An 18,574-nucleotide genomic window follows, 5' to 3' on the forward strand; every position below is an offset into this window, starting at 1 on the left:
TCATTTTGCCATGAAAATTGACTTTATCTTCCACGAACTTTGCAATTCCTTTCAGTATAAGCTGTCTCTTTTTCAAAGAAGCTTAAAAATGCAAGGTTTTTTTTTTTTTTTTAATTGGGAGGCATCTCATGAAGTTTAGCATGCATTTGTGCATGCAGTGATTTGAGAACAAGCTCAGGACATATGGGTTTGGCTTCAGAATAGCCACAAACTGTGTTTTCATGTTTTCTCGGTGAGTTCTAAGTAGGATTATTATACAGAGATATGCCTTCATCTAAATAGGTTTTATTACATGTTGTATCTTTACATGATGAGTGCTAAGGAAGGGAGGCCAAGCGTGGACGCCACCCTTCCATGTTTGTGAGGTTCTGGGAAATGCAGATCACAGTCAGGTAAGAGGGCAAGTCTTTGTGAAATGGCTGACATTTAAATGTTCGACCAGGCTAGACAAATTAAATCTCCCCCATATGTACAGTTAGTGTAAAGTACTAACGTGTATGAAATATTTTTGAGGTCTAAAGATGAAATATGAGAAAAGCATTTAAGACAATTCCTAGAACAAAATGGGCAATAAATGATATTTTAATGATACTGATTATGACAATAGCTAACATTTATAGCTATAGCAATGATAATTCTTATAATTATTATTACCAACCTTTGACCAATTGCTTACATTTTATATGTTTAAGCATGGATGAGATTAAAGGAGATATATTTCATATATCACTGAAACTCCCTATTCATTCATTTATTCTATTAAAAAACATATAATAAATATTTACTGAGCTCCCTCACCCCACCCTGACTATGTGCTAGGAAATTTTCCTGACACTGAGAATACCCCAGGGAAAATACAGGTAAATTTCTCTTATCAGGGATATTTCAATTAAACATAGGATGAAAATCACTAAACAAATTGAAAAACGTAAAAATTAACACATGAGTAGGTTGGTGATAATACTGTAAAAAAAAAAGAAAGTTATTTGAAAGATCAGGCCTTTCCAACAATGTCTGGCCAAAATCTACAGTAAGAAATGTTTTCACATAATGACCCAGCAAGGGTTTGTATGTCTGAAACAATATTTTCCCTATGTATGGTGGACCATATTCAAATTTTCTGTTCTAGATGCTTCTACCTTATTAAAATCTCCGCTCTTATCCATTCTAATGGATGGAGATAGGCAATAAATAGTAATTGTAAGAGGAAGCAAAATATTACAAGAAGATAAGCTCTGTTGGGAAAAATGCAAGGTAAAGGAATCGGAGGCGTGTATGAGGAGGGTGGGGATCTTGCAGGTTGTAGTATGATCGTAAGAGAAGAACTCTTGAAACTAGCGATATTTGAGCAAAGACATGGCGGAGTTGGGGATGGGGTGGAGTCGCCTTGTGCATATCCAGAGAAGATCATTCCAAACAGAGAAAACAGGGAATGCAAAGTACTGAAACAGAAGTGTGCTTGTTCTTTAGGAACTGGTGAGGAGAGCAGGGTGGCTGGGCCCCAGGGGCAAAGGGGGGGAAGTAGATAATGAAGAGAGAGGTAAGGAAGACCTGAGGACCTTGTAATCACAGCAAAGATATTGACTTCTGCTCTGGGAAAGATGATGGGCACCCCCTGCAGGGCTTTGAGCAGAGGCCTGATGAGCATATTTGTGCATTAACAGGATTGCTCTAGATGCTCTGGTGAGAACAGCCTATGAAAGATTACACTAGAAAGAGACTAGTTAGGAGGATGTTGAAATAGTCTGGATGAGAAACATTGGTCGATTGGGTGAGGATGGTAATGATGGAATCGGTGGGGAGTGAAAGAAGGGGTTAGACTCAAGAGACATTCTAAAGAGTGGAGCATAAAACTATGTCAAAAGCCCATGGGACATAAGGTATGAAAAAAGACATCAAGGAGGAAGCCACGGTGTTCTGGCAGAGCACCTGGAAGTATAGGATGGCTGATGCTCAAGTTGGGAAGAGTCATAGAAATAGTAGATCAAGAAGAGATTGTAAGTTCACTGTTGGAGGTACAGATCATAGAATGGAGGAGTCTGGAATGGCGGGCAGAAGACCAGGCTGGGGATGTAAATTTAGAACCTGGTCTGCATTGACATAGTATACTAGATTCAGCAGTGTCTCCCCTAAATTTGTATCCACCTGGAACCTCTGAATATAAACTTATTTGGAAAAAGGGTCATAAGAGACATAATTAGTTAAGATGAGGTCACGCTGGACTAGAGTGGGCCTTGAATCTAATCACTGGTGTCCTTTTAAGAAAGGAAAGATATGGACACAGAGACTTAGAGATACAGAGACACACAAAGGGAAGAAGGCCGCCTAGCATGACAGTAGAGGCAGAGACGGGAATGATTTAGTGACAAGCCAAGGAACACCAAGCATTGCCAGGAGCTACCAGAAACTAGGAAGAGACAAAGAAATACTTCCCCTAGAGCATTTAATAGAGACACGGACCAGCTGACACTTGGATTTCAAACCTCTAGCAACCAGAACTGTGTGGTGCAGCAACCCTATGACACCAAAAAAGATGGTGTTTGGAGCCATAACGCTGGATGAGATCGTCAAGTCAATGAGTGTTGACAGTGAAAAGAAGTCCACAGACTAAGCCACTTCTCTGTTCACATCAGCTCCTCCATCTTCTTGACCAGACACGCCTTTGGGGCCAACGTGTTGTCATGGAAGAACACCTGTTAAAGTTCTGTGCTCCTGGGTCTGCATTCCTCATTTCATTATGGATATCATTATTATTAGTTATGATGATTATGTTTTGCTTGTAGAGCATTTTATTTCCCTGAAATGATATTTTCTAATCTGAGAATTTGATTTAAAAAACGTCTTTAGGAATAGGTTGAAAGCCTAATTACATGGTCGCCATATAAGTAGGCGAGTATGACCTTGTTTTCGCCTACTTCAACTAGATTCTGAACTCCTTCAATATAGAATTGTAACATTATAACTGTATGTTAATTAGCGTCTGACTCACAGTAGGCATCAAACAACGGTTCATTTATAATTTTGGTGAATGGTAATAGCATTCTTCAGACCAGCTATTTTATTTAACAGATGTCTTCTGGAGACTTCAGATAAGAGGTTCGTGTTATTTGCTGTAGACACAAAGATGAGTAAGCAGCTGTTTTCTCCTAGAGAAGCTTAAATTCAAGGAGAGAGACAAATGAAGCATGATAAATTGAGCACGGTGAGCACAGTGACAATACAGTTGAAGGAAAGATAATATTGGCCTTACCTGACCTGGGCCACATCAGTTGGGTCTTAATGAATGAAGAGGGTCTTGCTATACAGATAAGGAGGCAGGGGAATTTCCAGGGGAAGAAATAAAAGACACACAGACAAGGAGGAGCATTATTTAAAGGGATGCTGATGGTTCAGGTGTGTTAAGTTATGAATAATATGTATATGATAAAGTTGGAAAGGTCACAAAAGGCCCTTGCATGTCGGGCTAAGAAGTGGAAATGTATCATGCAAAATTAGGGAGACTTGGTCTTTTTTAAAGCACTGAAATCATATGGCCGAGTAAGCATATAATTCTCACCCTAATGACAGTGTTGAGACAGATTAGTGTCGGAAAACTGGAAAAGTGGGAACAAGGAAAACAAAACAAAATAAAATGATGTTTTGAAAAAACTGAAGTGGGAGAATCTTTATCCTCAGGCTCACCTCAAGACCTCACGTAGATAGCTTTTGGACTTTCCAGTTGTGAGTTTCCAGTCCATAAATTTCACAATATCATGAGTAGGTGATGGTCAAGAATTACATAAAGAGTAAAATGGCTGAAAGGAACATAGCTGTCCTTTGTTGAGTAATGGAGCCGTCTTGCCTATAGGCTTATCAGAGACACCCAGGGAGAAGGTCATGTGAAGAAGATGGGGATTGGAGCTAAGCACCTACAAGCCAGGGAATGACAAGGAACAGCAGGCATCCACTAGAGGACAAGAAGAAACATGGAAGAATCCTAGCCTAGAGCCTTTGAGAGACTATTTCAGACTTCTAGCCTCTGGAATTGGAAACAATAAATTAATGTTTAAAAAAGAAAGAAAGGCAGTACTACTTACAGTAGCCAAGACACAGAAACAACCTAAATGTCCATCGACAGATGACTGGATAAAGAAGTTGTGGTATATTGATACAATGGAATACTACTCAGCCATAAAAAGAATAAAATAATGCCATTTGCCACAACACGGGTGGACCTGGAGATCATCATTCTAAGTGAAAAGTAAGTTAGACAGAGAAAGAAAATACCATATGATATTACTTATATGTGGAATCCATCCCACCCCCCCCAAAAAAACACAAATGAACTGATTTACAAAACAGAAACAGACTCATAGACATAGAAAACAAACTTATAGTTACCAGGGAGGAAAGGGGGTGGGGAGAGATAAATTGAGAGTTCGAGATTTGCAGATACAAACAACTATATATAAAACAGATAAAAAAAACAAGGTCCTACTGTACAGCACAGGGGACTATATTCAATATCTTGTAGTAACCTATAGTGAAAAAGAATATGACAAGGAATATATGTATGTATATTTATGACTGAAACATTATATGCTGTACACCAGAAATTGATACAACATTGTAAACTTAGTTCAATTTTTTATAAAAGGAAGGGAGGAGGAAGGGACGGAGGGAAGGAAAAAAGGAGAGAAGAAATAGACGAGTAAATAAACAACACAACCCAGTACGTGTTAGGATCAAAGTGAGCACAGGACTTGTAGGAGCCAAAGAGGGCGCCTTGGAGAAGCCAGATAAGGCTTCCTGGAAGAGGTAATCATGCTTAGTTTTGGAGTCTGTGTAGGAACAAGCTTAATGGGCAAGTTTGGAGTGGAAGACCATTCTGGATGAGATGAACACATGGGACCATTGTGTTCCATGGAAAACCATGCGCTTCAGACCTAACAAGACTTAGTTTCTAAATCTGCGTCCATCGTTTGCTACAAATGATGAAAAGTTACTCACCTCCCCACACCTCTGTTTCTTCACTTGTAAAACAGAGGAAGGGAAAAAAATATTGTAGATGAAAGAGGAGTCATAAGCAGGAACTCAAGCTGGATATAAGCCAAGGGGTCATAACTTTGTCCAGCAAGTAGCAAGGAAGTTTAATAGAATATGACGACATCTTCTTTGACTTAAAGTAGATTCCTTATCATTGTGTTTAAACACATTCTTTTGTAATTGAGATCTCCCCAATATTTTTAAGTGACATGAATATATTTGTTCAATTCTAAAAATAATGACATGGATTTTGCCAGAAGACCTTTAAAAAAAAAAGACAAGATAGATCTGGAGCGCCCCAACATTAATAGGATGCATTAAAACTTTTACAGCATACTTCTGTTCACCAAAAGTCATCTGATTATATATATATATATATGTCTATTCCAGAAGCACATTTGGCAAAGCCGTGACTGGGGCTGAAGGCATTTTCACATATAATTTCCACACAACGAACATCTTATTTCAGTCCATATTCACACACACAGAAATGCACGCTCTTTATAATGTAGAAATGTAACATATATTAATAGAACAAAAACATTGAGACCATAGAGGAGAATACATTATAGTACCTTAGATAAATCATAGTGAGAACCTAGCTGGGACAATTCATCTTTTTGGTTATTAGATTCATAGATAGCGTCTTCCCTCAGTCAGTTTCCCATCTGTGACGGTCAGGACCAAAAGGAGAGGGCGAATCAGGAGAACCAGGCGCAGCTGTACAGAGCTTCCTCCATTTGCTGACTCTTGGGTGATGGCCCCATCGCCCCAGATTATTTTCCCCTGTCCTGCCTTGCGTGACTTTTTGTATTTTCCGTTGTGTTCTGAACTTCCCTGAAGGCAGTTAGGGAGAAAGTGAGTTCTAGGAAGTCATGGGAATTGAAGAGCGTGGAAGAGAACTTCGTCTCATTAAAGTTCTCATAATCTAATTACAAAATAAACTTGTGGTTGTTTTCTTTTCCAAACTGGTATTGTGGTTTCTGATCACACACACATACACACACACACACACACAGTTTTCATCAGATCTACTTAACCAGAAGCTGTTTTGGGGGCGAGGGGACAGCAGGTGACCCTGATGCCTGTTCAATTTTGATAACCCATAACTGTGGTATAACTGTGATTTCCTAGATGGACCTAGATGCTGTAGTAACAGCATATTTGCAATACCATTTAAAAATGTGAATGATGAAGGGGGAGGGTATAGCTCAAGTGACAGAGCCCGTGCTTAGCATACACGAGGTCCTGGGTTCAATCCCCGGTACCTCCATTATAAATAATAATAACTAAATAAACAAACCTAATACCTGCCCCTTCAAAAAAAATACAACAGGGTTCAGCAAATGGTAAAAAAAAATAATAAATAAATTTTTTTTAATGTGAATGATGAAAGAATTGAGACGTGTGTCCCTAGAGAATAGTCATAATCAATGAAAAGACAATCTGATCCTATGTTTGCATTTTACAAGTCCCGCTTTTAATTCTAATTTCTCATGTTTTTCTTCCAAGGAAGCTTACAAGTTCGTTATCAGCTAAGCAAGGAAAAACCTCACGTATTCACCATCGATACGGAGAACTTTGCCGACAGGAGACTGCACCACTTGAAGATCAGCCGAGAAGGCAGAGGGCTTACCATTCAGGTAACTCACTTCCCTTCTTCTCATTCAACCAAACGCGTCTTGGCTGCTGAAGAAAACTTTTCTGAGCTTCGATGCCCAGCCAAGTGTGGAGCCAAGTTCTGGGGGTGGATGTGAGCTGCGCTCAACCCCGGCCTTTGGAGAACTGGACTAGTGGTCCTCAGAGCGCCTTCCCCTTCCCACCAGCATCATCATCACCTGGGATCTTGTAAGAAATGCAAATTCTCTTGCCCCACATCAGATCTACTTAACCAGAAGCTGTTTTGGGGGCGAGGGGACAGCAGGTGACCCTGATGCCTGTTCAATTTTGATAACCCATAACTGTGGTATAATGAGGGAGATAAGGAGTGGGAGGAATCACAAGGGACCGACAAGGTCTAAGGTCGGAGTGTGCGCAGGTGATGTGGGAGCACGGAGGAGGGCACTCTTCTCATCTAGGCATCAGTGCACTTGCCCCTTGAACAACCAGGAGAGGAGGTTAGGGGTGCCAGCCCTCTGCACAGTCAAAAGTCTGAGTCGCTATGGATGGTCCTCCCTGAACTCAGTTCTTCTGTATCCATGGTTCCACATCTGTGAATTCAAGCAATGGAAGATCTTGTACTATTGCAGTATTTACTGGTGAAAAACTTCTCATATAAGTGGACCTGCATGGTTCAAACCCATATTGTTTAAGGGTCAACTGGATTTACTTTCTGGAGGAAGTTAGCAGTAAACTGAGTCTGGAAGGTGAGTAGGAGTTGGTTAGGTGGAGAAGAAAGAGGGCAGTGTTCAGGCAGAGGGTCCGAGTCAAGATCTGCAAAACTGTCTGAAAGAGTGTAGTGCATAGAGGGCGCGCCACAAAGGTCCAGTGATCTTGGTTTGAGGAGCAGCAGCAGGTGACAGTGGATCACGGTAGAAAATGGGCAGAGTCCCCATCATCCTCTTTAGAATCAGGACCTCAAGTGAGCTCTTCAATCTACCCAGAAATCACCCCATTTTTTAAAAAATTCACCCATCCTCCTGATCTCCTAGATGCCAATTTTAACCCTTCTCTTTCTCCTTCTACCACCAACAATTCCAATTCTACCTCCACTCTTGACAGATGACTTTGCTTCCTTCTTTCTTATAAAAAAAAAAAATGCAGCATTCAGAAAAGGAAATCCACACACTCTCAGCACACGTGTCCACCTGCCTGCTTCTCTGTCTGTTCCCCCTCTTTCCCTTCTGTTGCTGAATATGGCCAGTTCGTGGCTCTAGTTAAGACCTGACCCACCACTTGTGGACCAGATCTCAGACATCACTACAGCATTACCACCCCCCTTCCCTTTTTTCCAGCTCTACTACATGGCTTCCCAAAGCATAATGCATGCAAGTATTACAAGCATTAAAGAAAACCAAAAACCCTGTGTCAGGAGGGAAGGGAAGCTTTCTTACTGTCCTATCGACTTCATACATGGCCCCATTTTCTCTTTCAGTTTATTGCTCAAATCCTTGGAAATGTTGCTTATATACTTGGTATCCAAATGTCCTCTTCCTTTTTTCTTAAACCCACCCGATGAAGATCTTGTCACTGGGCTACCTCAAAATGACACTTCAGGTGACCTGATCTTGCAAGATCCATGACCTTTTCCTCACGTGTCCTCTCGCTGGCATCTGACTCAGTGGTGCTCTCTGCTTTTGAAGCTGACTGGTGTTTGGCTACAAGGACACCACGCTCACCTTTTCTTCCTCCTGCTTCTGACAGATGCTCATTCTCATCTCTTCTGCTGGTCCTGCCCTCATCATCCACACTCTCATCTCTGGAGAATCCCAGGACTCTAAGTTCCTTCTCTTTTGCATGCACACTCATTCCATGGCGAATCCCGTTCAAACTCACATTCTCAGATATCATGTCTATACTTATGGACCAATCCCAAATGTATATCTAACTGCAGCCCTTTGGCCGAATTCCAGAGCTATTTGGATGTCTGCTAGGCATCTTGAAGGTAGCATATTTACAGCTGAGTTACTGAGATTCTTCCCCCACACAATCCCCTTTCCCCATCTCCTTCCACATCTCAGGTCCTGACAGCTCCATGCTTGCATTTTCTTGGTCTTCAAATTGTGGTGTCATCTTGGAAACCTCTCTTTCTCTCACAGGCAACATCCTGATGGTAACAGCTTCCACTCTGCCTCAAGCCATCCTCATCCTTTCCTTGAATTGTTGCAGTTTGAAGTTTGTCTCTTCATTGACATGTCCCTGCTCATCTTTTTGTTCCACTTCAGCCTCTTGTCAACACAGCAGCCAGGGGGATCCTATTAAGACATCAGTCATATTGCAGCATTTTTCTCTCCAAAACCCTTCAGTTGTTGCCACAAGACTGGCCTCTGCATGCGTTGAGACTCGGAGGCAGTTTTGGAAGAATCAGAAAAGAATGGTTTTCTTGCTTTGCCAGGCAAAGGGAAGTCGCAGCAGGGTCATGCCTTAGGGACTGTGAATCCATCTTGGGTTTGGGGTCTTGAGGTTTTATAGAAAAACTGGATGGAACAGAAAATGTGATAGCAATCAGGGCATTTCACAGCCTGCTACATTCCTCTTAACTTCGATGAATCCTCTTGGCATCATAGGGGACCTCCAGAGGGTCTGTCCATTCTTCTGAGGTTATCAGCCTGTTACCTCCTTCCTGGAGCGTAGCCTGTGGGTTAGAGCTATTCCCAGTAAAGAATGTGTACGGAGAGGAGAGCTTAATGGAAAAGTCTGGGAGTTAGAACAAACGCAGTGAGGGAGGAAAAGGCAAGTTGCAGGATGTCTTAGTCAGAACGAATCAGCAGTTTTAGCATCAGGGAAGCCAGTTTGTAAGTTTGTTTCCTATTCCTTCACAACAGTTTCCTTTCTCAGATAGAGGAAAAGCCAAAGACCTAGCAGTGGCTTCAGAGGATTTCCACGACCCCACACCAGTTGTTCCCTTCCTGATGTGACTTCTCTGAGCTCACCCATCACTGTCCCGTCACCTACGCATGTCACCCTGGCCTCCTGGCTGTTCCCAGAGCTCTCAAACTCGGTTGAGCTTGCTTTGCCTGGAATGCTACTGCCCATACACCTGCATTGCCAGCTGTCCTTGCCCATCAGCCAGGACTTCACTGGAAACGTCATCTTCAATGACACCATCTCTGATCACCGTATTTAATACAGCAGCCTCGCTCCTTGACCTCAACTCTAAGGCACTTAAACACTATCTAGCATTCAGTGTAACTTACCTACTTACTGTCTTGTCCCCTCTCCCTCCTCTAGAATGTAAGCTTCACGAGGACAGGGATTTTGGTCTCTTTTCATTCTCACGGAACTCCCACTTTGTCGAGCAGTGCCTAACCTACGGCAGATTCTTAATAAATACATGTGAACTAAATGGATGAATTCCACAAGGCTTACTGTTCTGTGTAGAGATCATTAAATTGGCCCTGTGGAGGGGGAGGAGGAAGTATCATGGGGTCAATTTTCATTTCCAGAGGCGCTATGATCTGTCTGTGGAAATATGTATTTGAGAGTGATGAGACATGAGGCAGAGACCAGGCAGGAAGAGAAGAGGAGGGTCCTCATCAGTGCAGTGGGCAGCCAGTGACAGGGGAACTGAGAGAGGTCTGGAAGTAACATCAGTAGCACTGGGTGACCCTTTGGGTATGGACTATGGGAGAAGTCAAGATTGACCGTTCATTTTCTTGATTGGGTGGAAGTTCCGGAATAATTGGCAAATACCCAGCACAAATCGCAGTTCCTGAGTGATAATAACTGAATGGACTTACCTCTAGAATTAACTCTGGAATTTAGGGGTCAAAAAGTCTTCAGAGCAAATTCGGGCTGAAGCCAGATTGGAGGATAAAAGCGATGGAAACGAAGACTTCTTGTTTGAATATGTTTTGCCTGAGGTCTTGCTGGGACATTGGGGACACATTCTGGTGGGCATTAGTATAAAAGGCTCCTTTTCTTTTTCTTTATATTTCCTGTCCTCTTTTCCAACAATGAAAGACACAAATAGGGCAGCAAGGGAACAGTAAGGCGTATTCCCTCCTCTTCTGCAGCTAAAGGATTTCTACCAAAGAACGAATAGTCCATGATGAACATACATTGGGGGAAGACATATGATTTCCAAAGCACTGAAGGAGCAGAAAGATCCAGAGGCTGAGAGTCTAATTGTTTTTTTTTTTTTTTTCAACTTGAAATCAGTTTATTGATTTATTAACACAACACACTTGTCTCTGTGACACTCCTACCCTCATCCTACTGTTCCTTTTTCCTCCTCACTTAGAACAGGCTGTACAGTAAGAACAGAAAAGGTAAAGCTACTGCTATATGCCCAGTCTCACCCCTCAGCTGGCGCAGGGTCCCCGACCTTCCTCACAACCTGTTAGAAGGAGAGGGCAGATGCTTATCACTAAACTCAGCCAGAGGCATCCAAGTGCTCAGAACGGTCTTCACAAGGCCTCCAGGCCCTGAATGGTCATACCTTCTCCTCTCTGCTCTGTGTGCTGTAGGAAGCAGTCCTTAGGGACCGGGCTGCAGCCCAGAGGACAAACTCCTGGTGACAATCTGAGAATTGTCATTTGCCTAGTGGTTCTGAAGGCTCAAGTCTTCAGGCAACCTAAGGTTTGAAGGAAAATAGTGCTTCACCCCCTTACCCCCTCACCAAGAGTAATTAAAAATAAAAACAATACTAAAACATAACATAAACATAACAAAATGTAACAAAATAATGAATTTCCCATTGAATACTTCAGAGATTGCCTATGCCCTATCATAAATGTCAACATATTAGAAATAAATATTTGTGGTACATCCCCTGTTTTGTTGTTGGAGTTTGCCCTGTGCGTTTGCTAAGCTTTTCAAATCGGTGACCCAGCCCCTGGGCCAGTCTTAGTGAAGCTCTTGCTCTATGTCAGAGCTGGAACCTGTCCCCCAGCTATCCAGAGTCACCAGTCACCAGAAGCCTCAAGCCTTCTCTGAGTCACCCTGTCCTCCTTTCCAAACCTTTACAAATACTGATTTTCTTAAAACTCCCTTTAACTAAGTGTTATTGACCTTCTCTCTCTTTCCTTTGTCCTCCGGGTAAAGTGTCAGGACAGGTAAGTCCCCACAGAGTAGAGAGGTAGGGCAGGAATGACTCGTGTACCAGAACGATTAGAGCTTCCTCACGGGGCATGTGAGCGGGGCCCGTCCAGGCTCAGGGAATCACTTGCAGAGGGATCCGAGCATGCGGATCCTGGGGAGGAGGTGAGAGGCAGAAGCCAGGGGAGGCTCAGCTCAACCTTCTGTCCTGAGAATCTTCTGCTGCTCTCCACTCAGCAGGAGATTCTCAGTCTCTTTAGCCTCCTGTCCAAGCTGGGCAGCAAATCACGAGGGGCGGCACCCTGGCCCCTGCTGGGAGGGGCAATTCCAGAGAGTAGGCGGGGCCAGTAAGGATAAGGCAGGGAGAAAACTCCTTCAGGTCCAGGACAGCATCTGAGCACTAAATAGACTGTGGATGGAGACTACGGGTGTGAAAACCGTATGTTGTATCTGTAGGTGTGGAGGCCACCTGGCGGCCAGAGGCATCCTGAGATACGATGGACTCTGTCTCCATAGCCCGGGAGACAGAGAGGGAATCAATACAGACCGTTTACTTACATGTATTCACTCAGCAAACCTGTGTTGGGAGTTCCTTTACCAGTTTCTCTAGTAGGCCCTAGAGAAAATGTGCATCAGTAAATGCCCATATCCTCGTAGGAGAAAATGAGAGCATGAGAGAGAGAAAGAGCGAGAACAGATCATTACAATACAGCATCTTAAATGCAAGGTTAGAGGTGGAAAAAAAAAAACAAACACTGTGAGAACAGGGGAGAGGCTCAGTTAATCTAACCATGTTATCCATCAAGGAAAGCTTCCTGGAAGGGGTGGATTCTGGGAGCACTTGGGACGATGTCTGGCACATAGTAGGTGCGCAAATGTTTGTGGAATGAATTTTGCAGGAATTCAGCAATAAAAACACAGTGATGGTCTACAGCTGCTCAGTATCTAGAGAGGCAAGGGCAGGTAAGGCAAACACCATGCCATGTGGTTGGTGGGCCGCGTGACCAGGGGACACGACTGTGTGGCACTGTGTGTTCTGGGCCAAGCAGTGCATTTTGTTTTAATTGAAGTTCAGTCAGTTTACAATGTTGTGCTAATTTCTGGGGCACAGCATAGTGATTCATTTATACATATACATATTCTTCTTCAGATTCTTTTTCATTATAGGTTATTACAAGATATTGAATATAGTTCCCTGTGCTAGACAGTAGGACCTTGTTGTTTCTCTATTTTATATATAGTAGTTAGTATCTGCTAATCCCAGACTCCCAATTTATCCCTCCTCACCTTCTTTCCCCTCTGGTAACCATAGGTATATTTTCTATGTCTGTGAATTTGTTTTTGTTTTGTAAATAAGTTTATTTGTGCCTTTTTTTTTTTTAGAGTCCACGTATAAGTGATAATCATATGGTATTTTTCTTTTTTTTTTCTGGCTTACTTCACTTAGTATGACAATTTCCAAGTCCATCTATGTTGCTACAAATGGAATTATTTTATTCTTTTTTATGGTTGAGTAGTATTCCATTGGATATATACACCATACCTTCTTTATCCAGTCATCTGTTGATGGACATTTAGGCTGTTTCCATGTCTTAGCTGTTGTAAATGGTGTTCCTGTGAACATTGGGGTGCATGTGTCTTTTCAAATTAGAATCTCTTCCAGATATATGCCCAGGAGAGGGGATTGTTGGATCAAATGATGAGTCTGTTTTTAGTGTTTTGAGGAATTTCTGTACTGTTTTCCATAATGGCTTCACCAAACTACATTCCTAACAACAGTATAGGAGGATTCCCCTTTCTCCACAGCCTCTCCAGCATTTGTCGTTTGTGGATTTTTGAATGATGGTCATTCTGACTGGTGTGAGGTGATACCTCATTGTTGTTTTGATTTGCATTTCTCTGATAATTAGCAGAAGAATGCATTTGGAAGGATACTTTGGTATCTTCATACATACCAATAGTTTGGTGGTTCATACATACCAAGTCTTCAATAAACACCAAATATTATTACAGTCTAATTTTGTAAATGAAAAAGCCATAATGCACATAATCATATAGCACAAGTCACAGCCACAGACGTGTCTCATAGCAGACGCCACCACAGGACGCAGAGGTTGCTGCTGGTGGGGTTCACTGAGCAGCAGGGGGTGCGGGAGAGTCCTGGCAGTGGCAGCCAGGAGTACTGGGTATCAGTCTCCCAGCAGCTGCCCCCCAAGGGGGCTGCTCCCCTTGGGAGCCTGGAGGTGGGCACACTGCCGAAGGGCTCCTAGTCTCCTCTTCTTACAAAGGAACGCAAATACCTTACGAAGATCTTTCCCAGGGATGACATCATGTGAATATTCAGAGTAGAGCCTGGAAGAATCTGGTAGGGTTTGACTAGATGGGCATGGATGGTGGATGATGCCCTGAAATGGGGAGGGGAGAACAAGGAGATGGAACTGGAGAAAACTGCCCAAGGAAATGAAGGCTTCCTAAAGGACGATCCCAGAAATAAAGTCCTGGAGAATCTCCCTGGCGGCTTTTGCTTACCTGCAGGCTGCGGTTATCAGCTGTTCTTGTTGGTGGCAACCGTTCAGCAAGGCCTCACCTCCCCAGGGTCCAGTCTTTTGTAAAACTGAAATATTTGCTTGGGAAAAATCCCTCTGTGCACACCTGAATGGGACCAGGTCAGAATTATCGGAGGAGAGGGAGCAGTGAAGGCTCTAAGGACCAAATGGCAAGAAGGAGGGAAAAACAGGCGAGCGCCCGACTTCCACTTAATGTTAATCCAGCACCGCACGCTCCCGAGAAGGCTTCGCTTGTTTGCTTGTTTGCAGCAAAGAGTTTGGTAAGAAAATCTCAGTGGGGAGATAAATACCTGTCAGAAGCTGCACAGAATTTCCCAGGGAGCAGACTTGTGTGAAAGCCTTTATTTCACCAAGAGGAAAGAAAGGCATATTTTATGTGCATTATTGGAGAATTAGCAAGGCAGTTCTCATCTCTCTGGAGAGATCATCCCAGAGAGGAGTCTGCCCTGTGTGTGTTTTCAAGCTATTTCCGGACGGGAGTGTTTTATGCCCTGTCCACGGGGACCTCTGCTGATGCGCCTGTGTTTTCTGTTTTCCCGCAGATGGACCAGCAACTCCGACTCAGTTACAACTTCTCCCCAGAAGTCGAGTTCAGGGCTATCAGGTCACTCACCTTGGGCAAAGTCACAGGTTTGTTGTTCTAGTTTGTTCCTTCCCAGCAGTCTCTATTAAAACAAATAAGTAAGCAAATACTTTTCATCACAGTAAGCACGAGGTCTCGATAATATCCAAGATCTAGAACCAAGATGTCTGCTGTATGAAACACTGCGATACATACATGTCAAGTTTGGAAACTGACATCCCCTTCATATCGACTTCATAGAAGCTTGAGTAAAGTAAATTAGCATCGCAATTAAGTAAGATTATTTTAATTTAAAATGTTGACTCGATTTTTTTGTTAAATTTACATGAAATTTACCTAAAGAAATTAAGGATTTGCACAACCCAACTACTGGATTTTGCAAATCCTTAATCTCTTTGCGAACTCACCAAAACTTCAAAGAGGATTGAAATCTCCCACGATAATGAGTGTTCTTTTTTTCTACAGGAAGTTCTGTGAATTTTCATTATATATACTGTGAGGGCTTTTATTAGGTGTGGGCAAGATTGAAATTTTTATATCTTCTTGGCAAATTAAACTTTTTTTCATACTTGAAGTGATGGTGTTTAACTTGAACTTCTCTTTGCTTAAACCTGTTTTTTCTGTTATTAATACAGCTAATTCAGTTTTGCTTTAGTTAGCGTTAGCCTGATATATCATTTGCATATGTTTCCTTTTAGTCTTTTTTTTTTTTAAGCCTTATATATAATCTTATGAAGAGCTTACAGCTGAATGCACATCATTTGATCCAACCTGGTCACCTCAGTTTTATCAATTGGCAAATTTAAGCCCCTTGACAATTTCCAGTTACTGGTATGGTTGGATTGGTGTCTGCCTCCTTCTTTTCTACTTGTTCACCTTTTCCTGGGATTCTATCCTGTTCTTTCTTATTCTCTGAGTCACAGTACAGAGTAGAAAACATTAACAACCGGAGACATTTTAAGCAGGAAATCAATTGCTTGCAAAATGGTGGCAACCCTGAAGTGTGCATTCCTGTTGGAATCTTCTGGAATGGCTCCCCAAGCAGTTCCGAGCTGACTAACAGAGAGCTGTGAACTCTGAGGTCATCACTAATGCTGAGCGAGAGTCCAGATGCCACCGTGGCCACAGGGTTGCATCTCAACTCCCAAGAGGCAGAAGGTCTCGTTAAAACAGTGGCAAAGACCATTTCGCGTTACCATGACTTTGCTGTCCGGGAGAAAGAGCTAAAAAGCCTGAAAAATGACTTCTGTCCCATTCCAGCTTTCCAGATTCCTAAACAGTATCTAATTTTCATAGCTAAATCTGTGTCCAAAACCCTAGGGCTGTCAAGTCTGGAAAATGTCCATTTTCCTTTCCAAAATTGCAGTTGAATGAGCCAGTCAACAGTGACTGACTTCTAGACTAAATTTTATCTTTCCTTCTCATCTCATTCCCCTCTCCCTTGAATGAAAACTGTTATTTTATGTAGACACTGCTTTTTTGATTTACCAGTGCAGTCACTAATTGCCTTGTCCCAGAACCTCGCCTTTTACCAGATTTGGTTTCCTTCTTTCCAAAGTAAATTATTTTGAAGTTTTTCTCTGTAAGAGAGACTTTATCTGAAAAATAGAAAGTCTTCACCTTCATTCTTGGAAGATAATTTTGCTAGACCTGGAATTCAATGCTGAAGGACATTTTCCCTCATATCTTGAGAATTATTCATGGTTATGTTGAAGCCAGCTCGGCTGGCTCATAAGAACCTGTTATACACACATCTCTGCCCAATTCTGCATTCAGTGATGTCACAATGGTAGTCTGAAATAGACCATACCAGGAGTGTTAATGCCATGGAGCTCAGGAACGCTGCAAGTCAGGGCTACCCCGCTGCTGGACAGTCAGGTTAAACCCTCACCAGCACATCCCTGGATGACTGGTCTCTTCTGTCTCCTAATGTGGCTGCTGCAAAGACAGGCTGGTGGCTTTCAGTCTGTCCTACCTTGAAAAGCACTCTCATCACTCCCACTCCCAACACCCACAACCTACTTTTAGGACCGTTTCTTTCAATTTGGTGTTCAGCAGTTTTATTACCAGACATCTGATGGTAGATTTCTTTTTAATTGTCTTATTTGCTATGTTTACATTTCCTGTATTTATTCATTAGTTCCTGTGTATCTGGTTCCTATGTATTATTCATATGTTTCTATTCATTAGTTCTCAGAAATTCTCAGCGTCTCAGTAATGCTTCTCTCTTATTCTCTCTACTTGGTTATTTTAGACATGCACCAGAAAAATCTTAGACTTTTTAACTCTATCCTCCTGTCTCTTACCATCTTTTTTTTTTTTAATTGAAGTACAGTCAGTTACAATGTGTCAATTTCTGGTGTACAGCACAGTGTCCCAGTCATGCATATACATACATATATTCATTTTCATAATTTTTCCATACAAGATATTGAAGACGGTTCCCTGTGCTATACAAAATAAACTTTTTTTTAAAATCTATTTTTATATATAGTGGCTAATATGTGTAAATCTCAAACTTCCAGATTTATCCCCTCCTACCCCCTCTCCCCCGTAACCATAAGATTGTTTACGAAGTCTGCAAGTCTGTTTCTGTTTTGTAGATGAGTTCATAGTGTCCTTTTTTGTTTGTTTGAGATTCCACATATGAGTGATACCATATAGTATTTTTCTTTCTATTTCTGGCTTACTTCACTTAGTATGATAATCTCTAGGTGCATCCATGTTGCTGCAAATGACATTATTTTATTCTTTTTTTATGGCAGAGTAGTATTCCATTGTAGAAATATACCATCTTCTTATAATAAGTGTTATTCTCCCTAACTTGCATTCTGGCCAATTTATTGGGTTATTTTTTCACTTTTTTACTGAAGTATAGTTAGTTACAATGTGTCAATATCTGGTGTGCAGCATACATATATATAACCCTTTTCATGTTCTTTTTCATTACAGGTTACTATGAGATATTGAATACAGTCCCCTGTGCTGTGCAGTATATTGGGTTTTATCTTCAAATTCACAAATTCTCTTTTCATCTATGCCTAATAGCCCATAAAACCCATTCAGTTAGTCATTTTCTCATCAGTCATATTTTTTATTTCTAGAAGGACTACTTTAATTCTTTTCCACACACATCTGTTAATTGAGATAGTCTGTTGTCCCCCCTTAGTTTTAAAATATTTGATGTCTTTAAGTATTCCACTAATACTTATTGAACATTCTGTCTCTGATATTTCCAATCTTGGAAGTCTGTTGGATCTAAATCTATTCTTCTCTGTTTTTTAACTCTTTCCTATGGTGGTTTGTTCTCTTATTACTGTGCGTTTATGTGTGTGTGAGCTCATACTTGGGTGAAATTAATCTGCAGGAACCTTGATCATCAGACATTGGAAAGATTTCTTCCAGGCAAGATTTGAGTTTACTTCTGCCAGGGGCTAGGTGGTGCTGCCAATTTCAGATTATTTCAGTTTCTCACTTTGGGTTTTTTTTTTTTTTTTTTTTTTTTTTTTTTTGGTACGAGAGTGAGTATACACTTGTCCTCCAGGCCCAAATGAGAGCAAGCCTCTGGTAGAAATGTTGTTCCTGTCAATATCATAATACGTCATTTGATTATTTTTATCACAGTTTTTTTTCAATCCACAGCCACAATCTGAGGTGAAGAGGTTTTGTGTTTATTCCCTCTTCTGTTAGGTGATTTTAT

At 41.7% G+C, this 18,574-nt stretch overlaps 1 protein-coding gene across 1 annotated transcript in view; it reads left to right on the forward strand.

Annotated features, from left to right (window-relative positions):
• Positions 1 to 18,574, forward strand: part of CNTNAP5 (contactin associated protein family member 5) — a 735,160-nt gene that overhangs the window by 678,593 nt on the left and 37,993 nt on the right. Inside the window, 2 exon segments of the mRNA XM_032479187.1 lie at positions 6,538 to 6,668; positions 14,834 to 14,921. Coding sequence (XP_032335078.1) covers positions 6,538 to 6,668; positions 14,834 to 14,921 — 219 coding nt within the window.

The sequence above is a fragment of the Camelus ferus genome, chromosome 5, assembly GCF_009834535.1.
Source record: "Camelus ferus isolate YT-003-E chromosome 5, BCGSAC_Cfer_1.0, whole genome shotgun sequence".
Taxonomy (NCBI): domain Eukaryota; kingdom Metazoa; phylum Chordata; class Mammalia; order Artiodactyla; family Camelidae; genus Camelus; species Camelus ferus.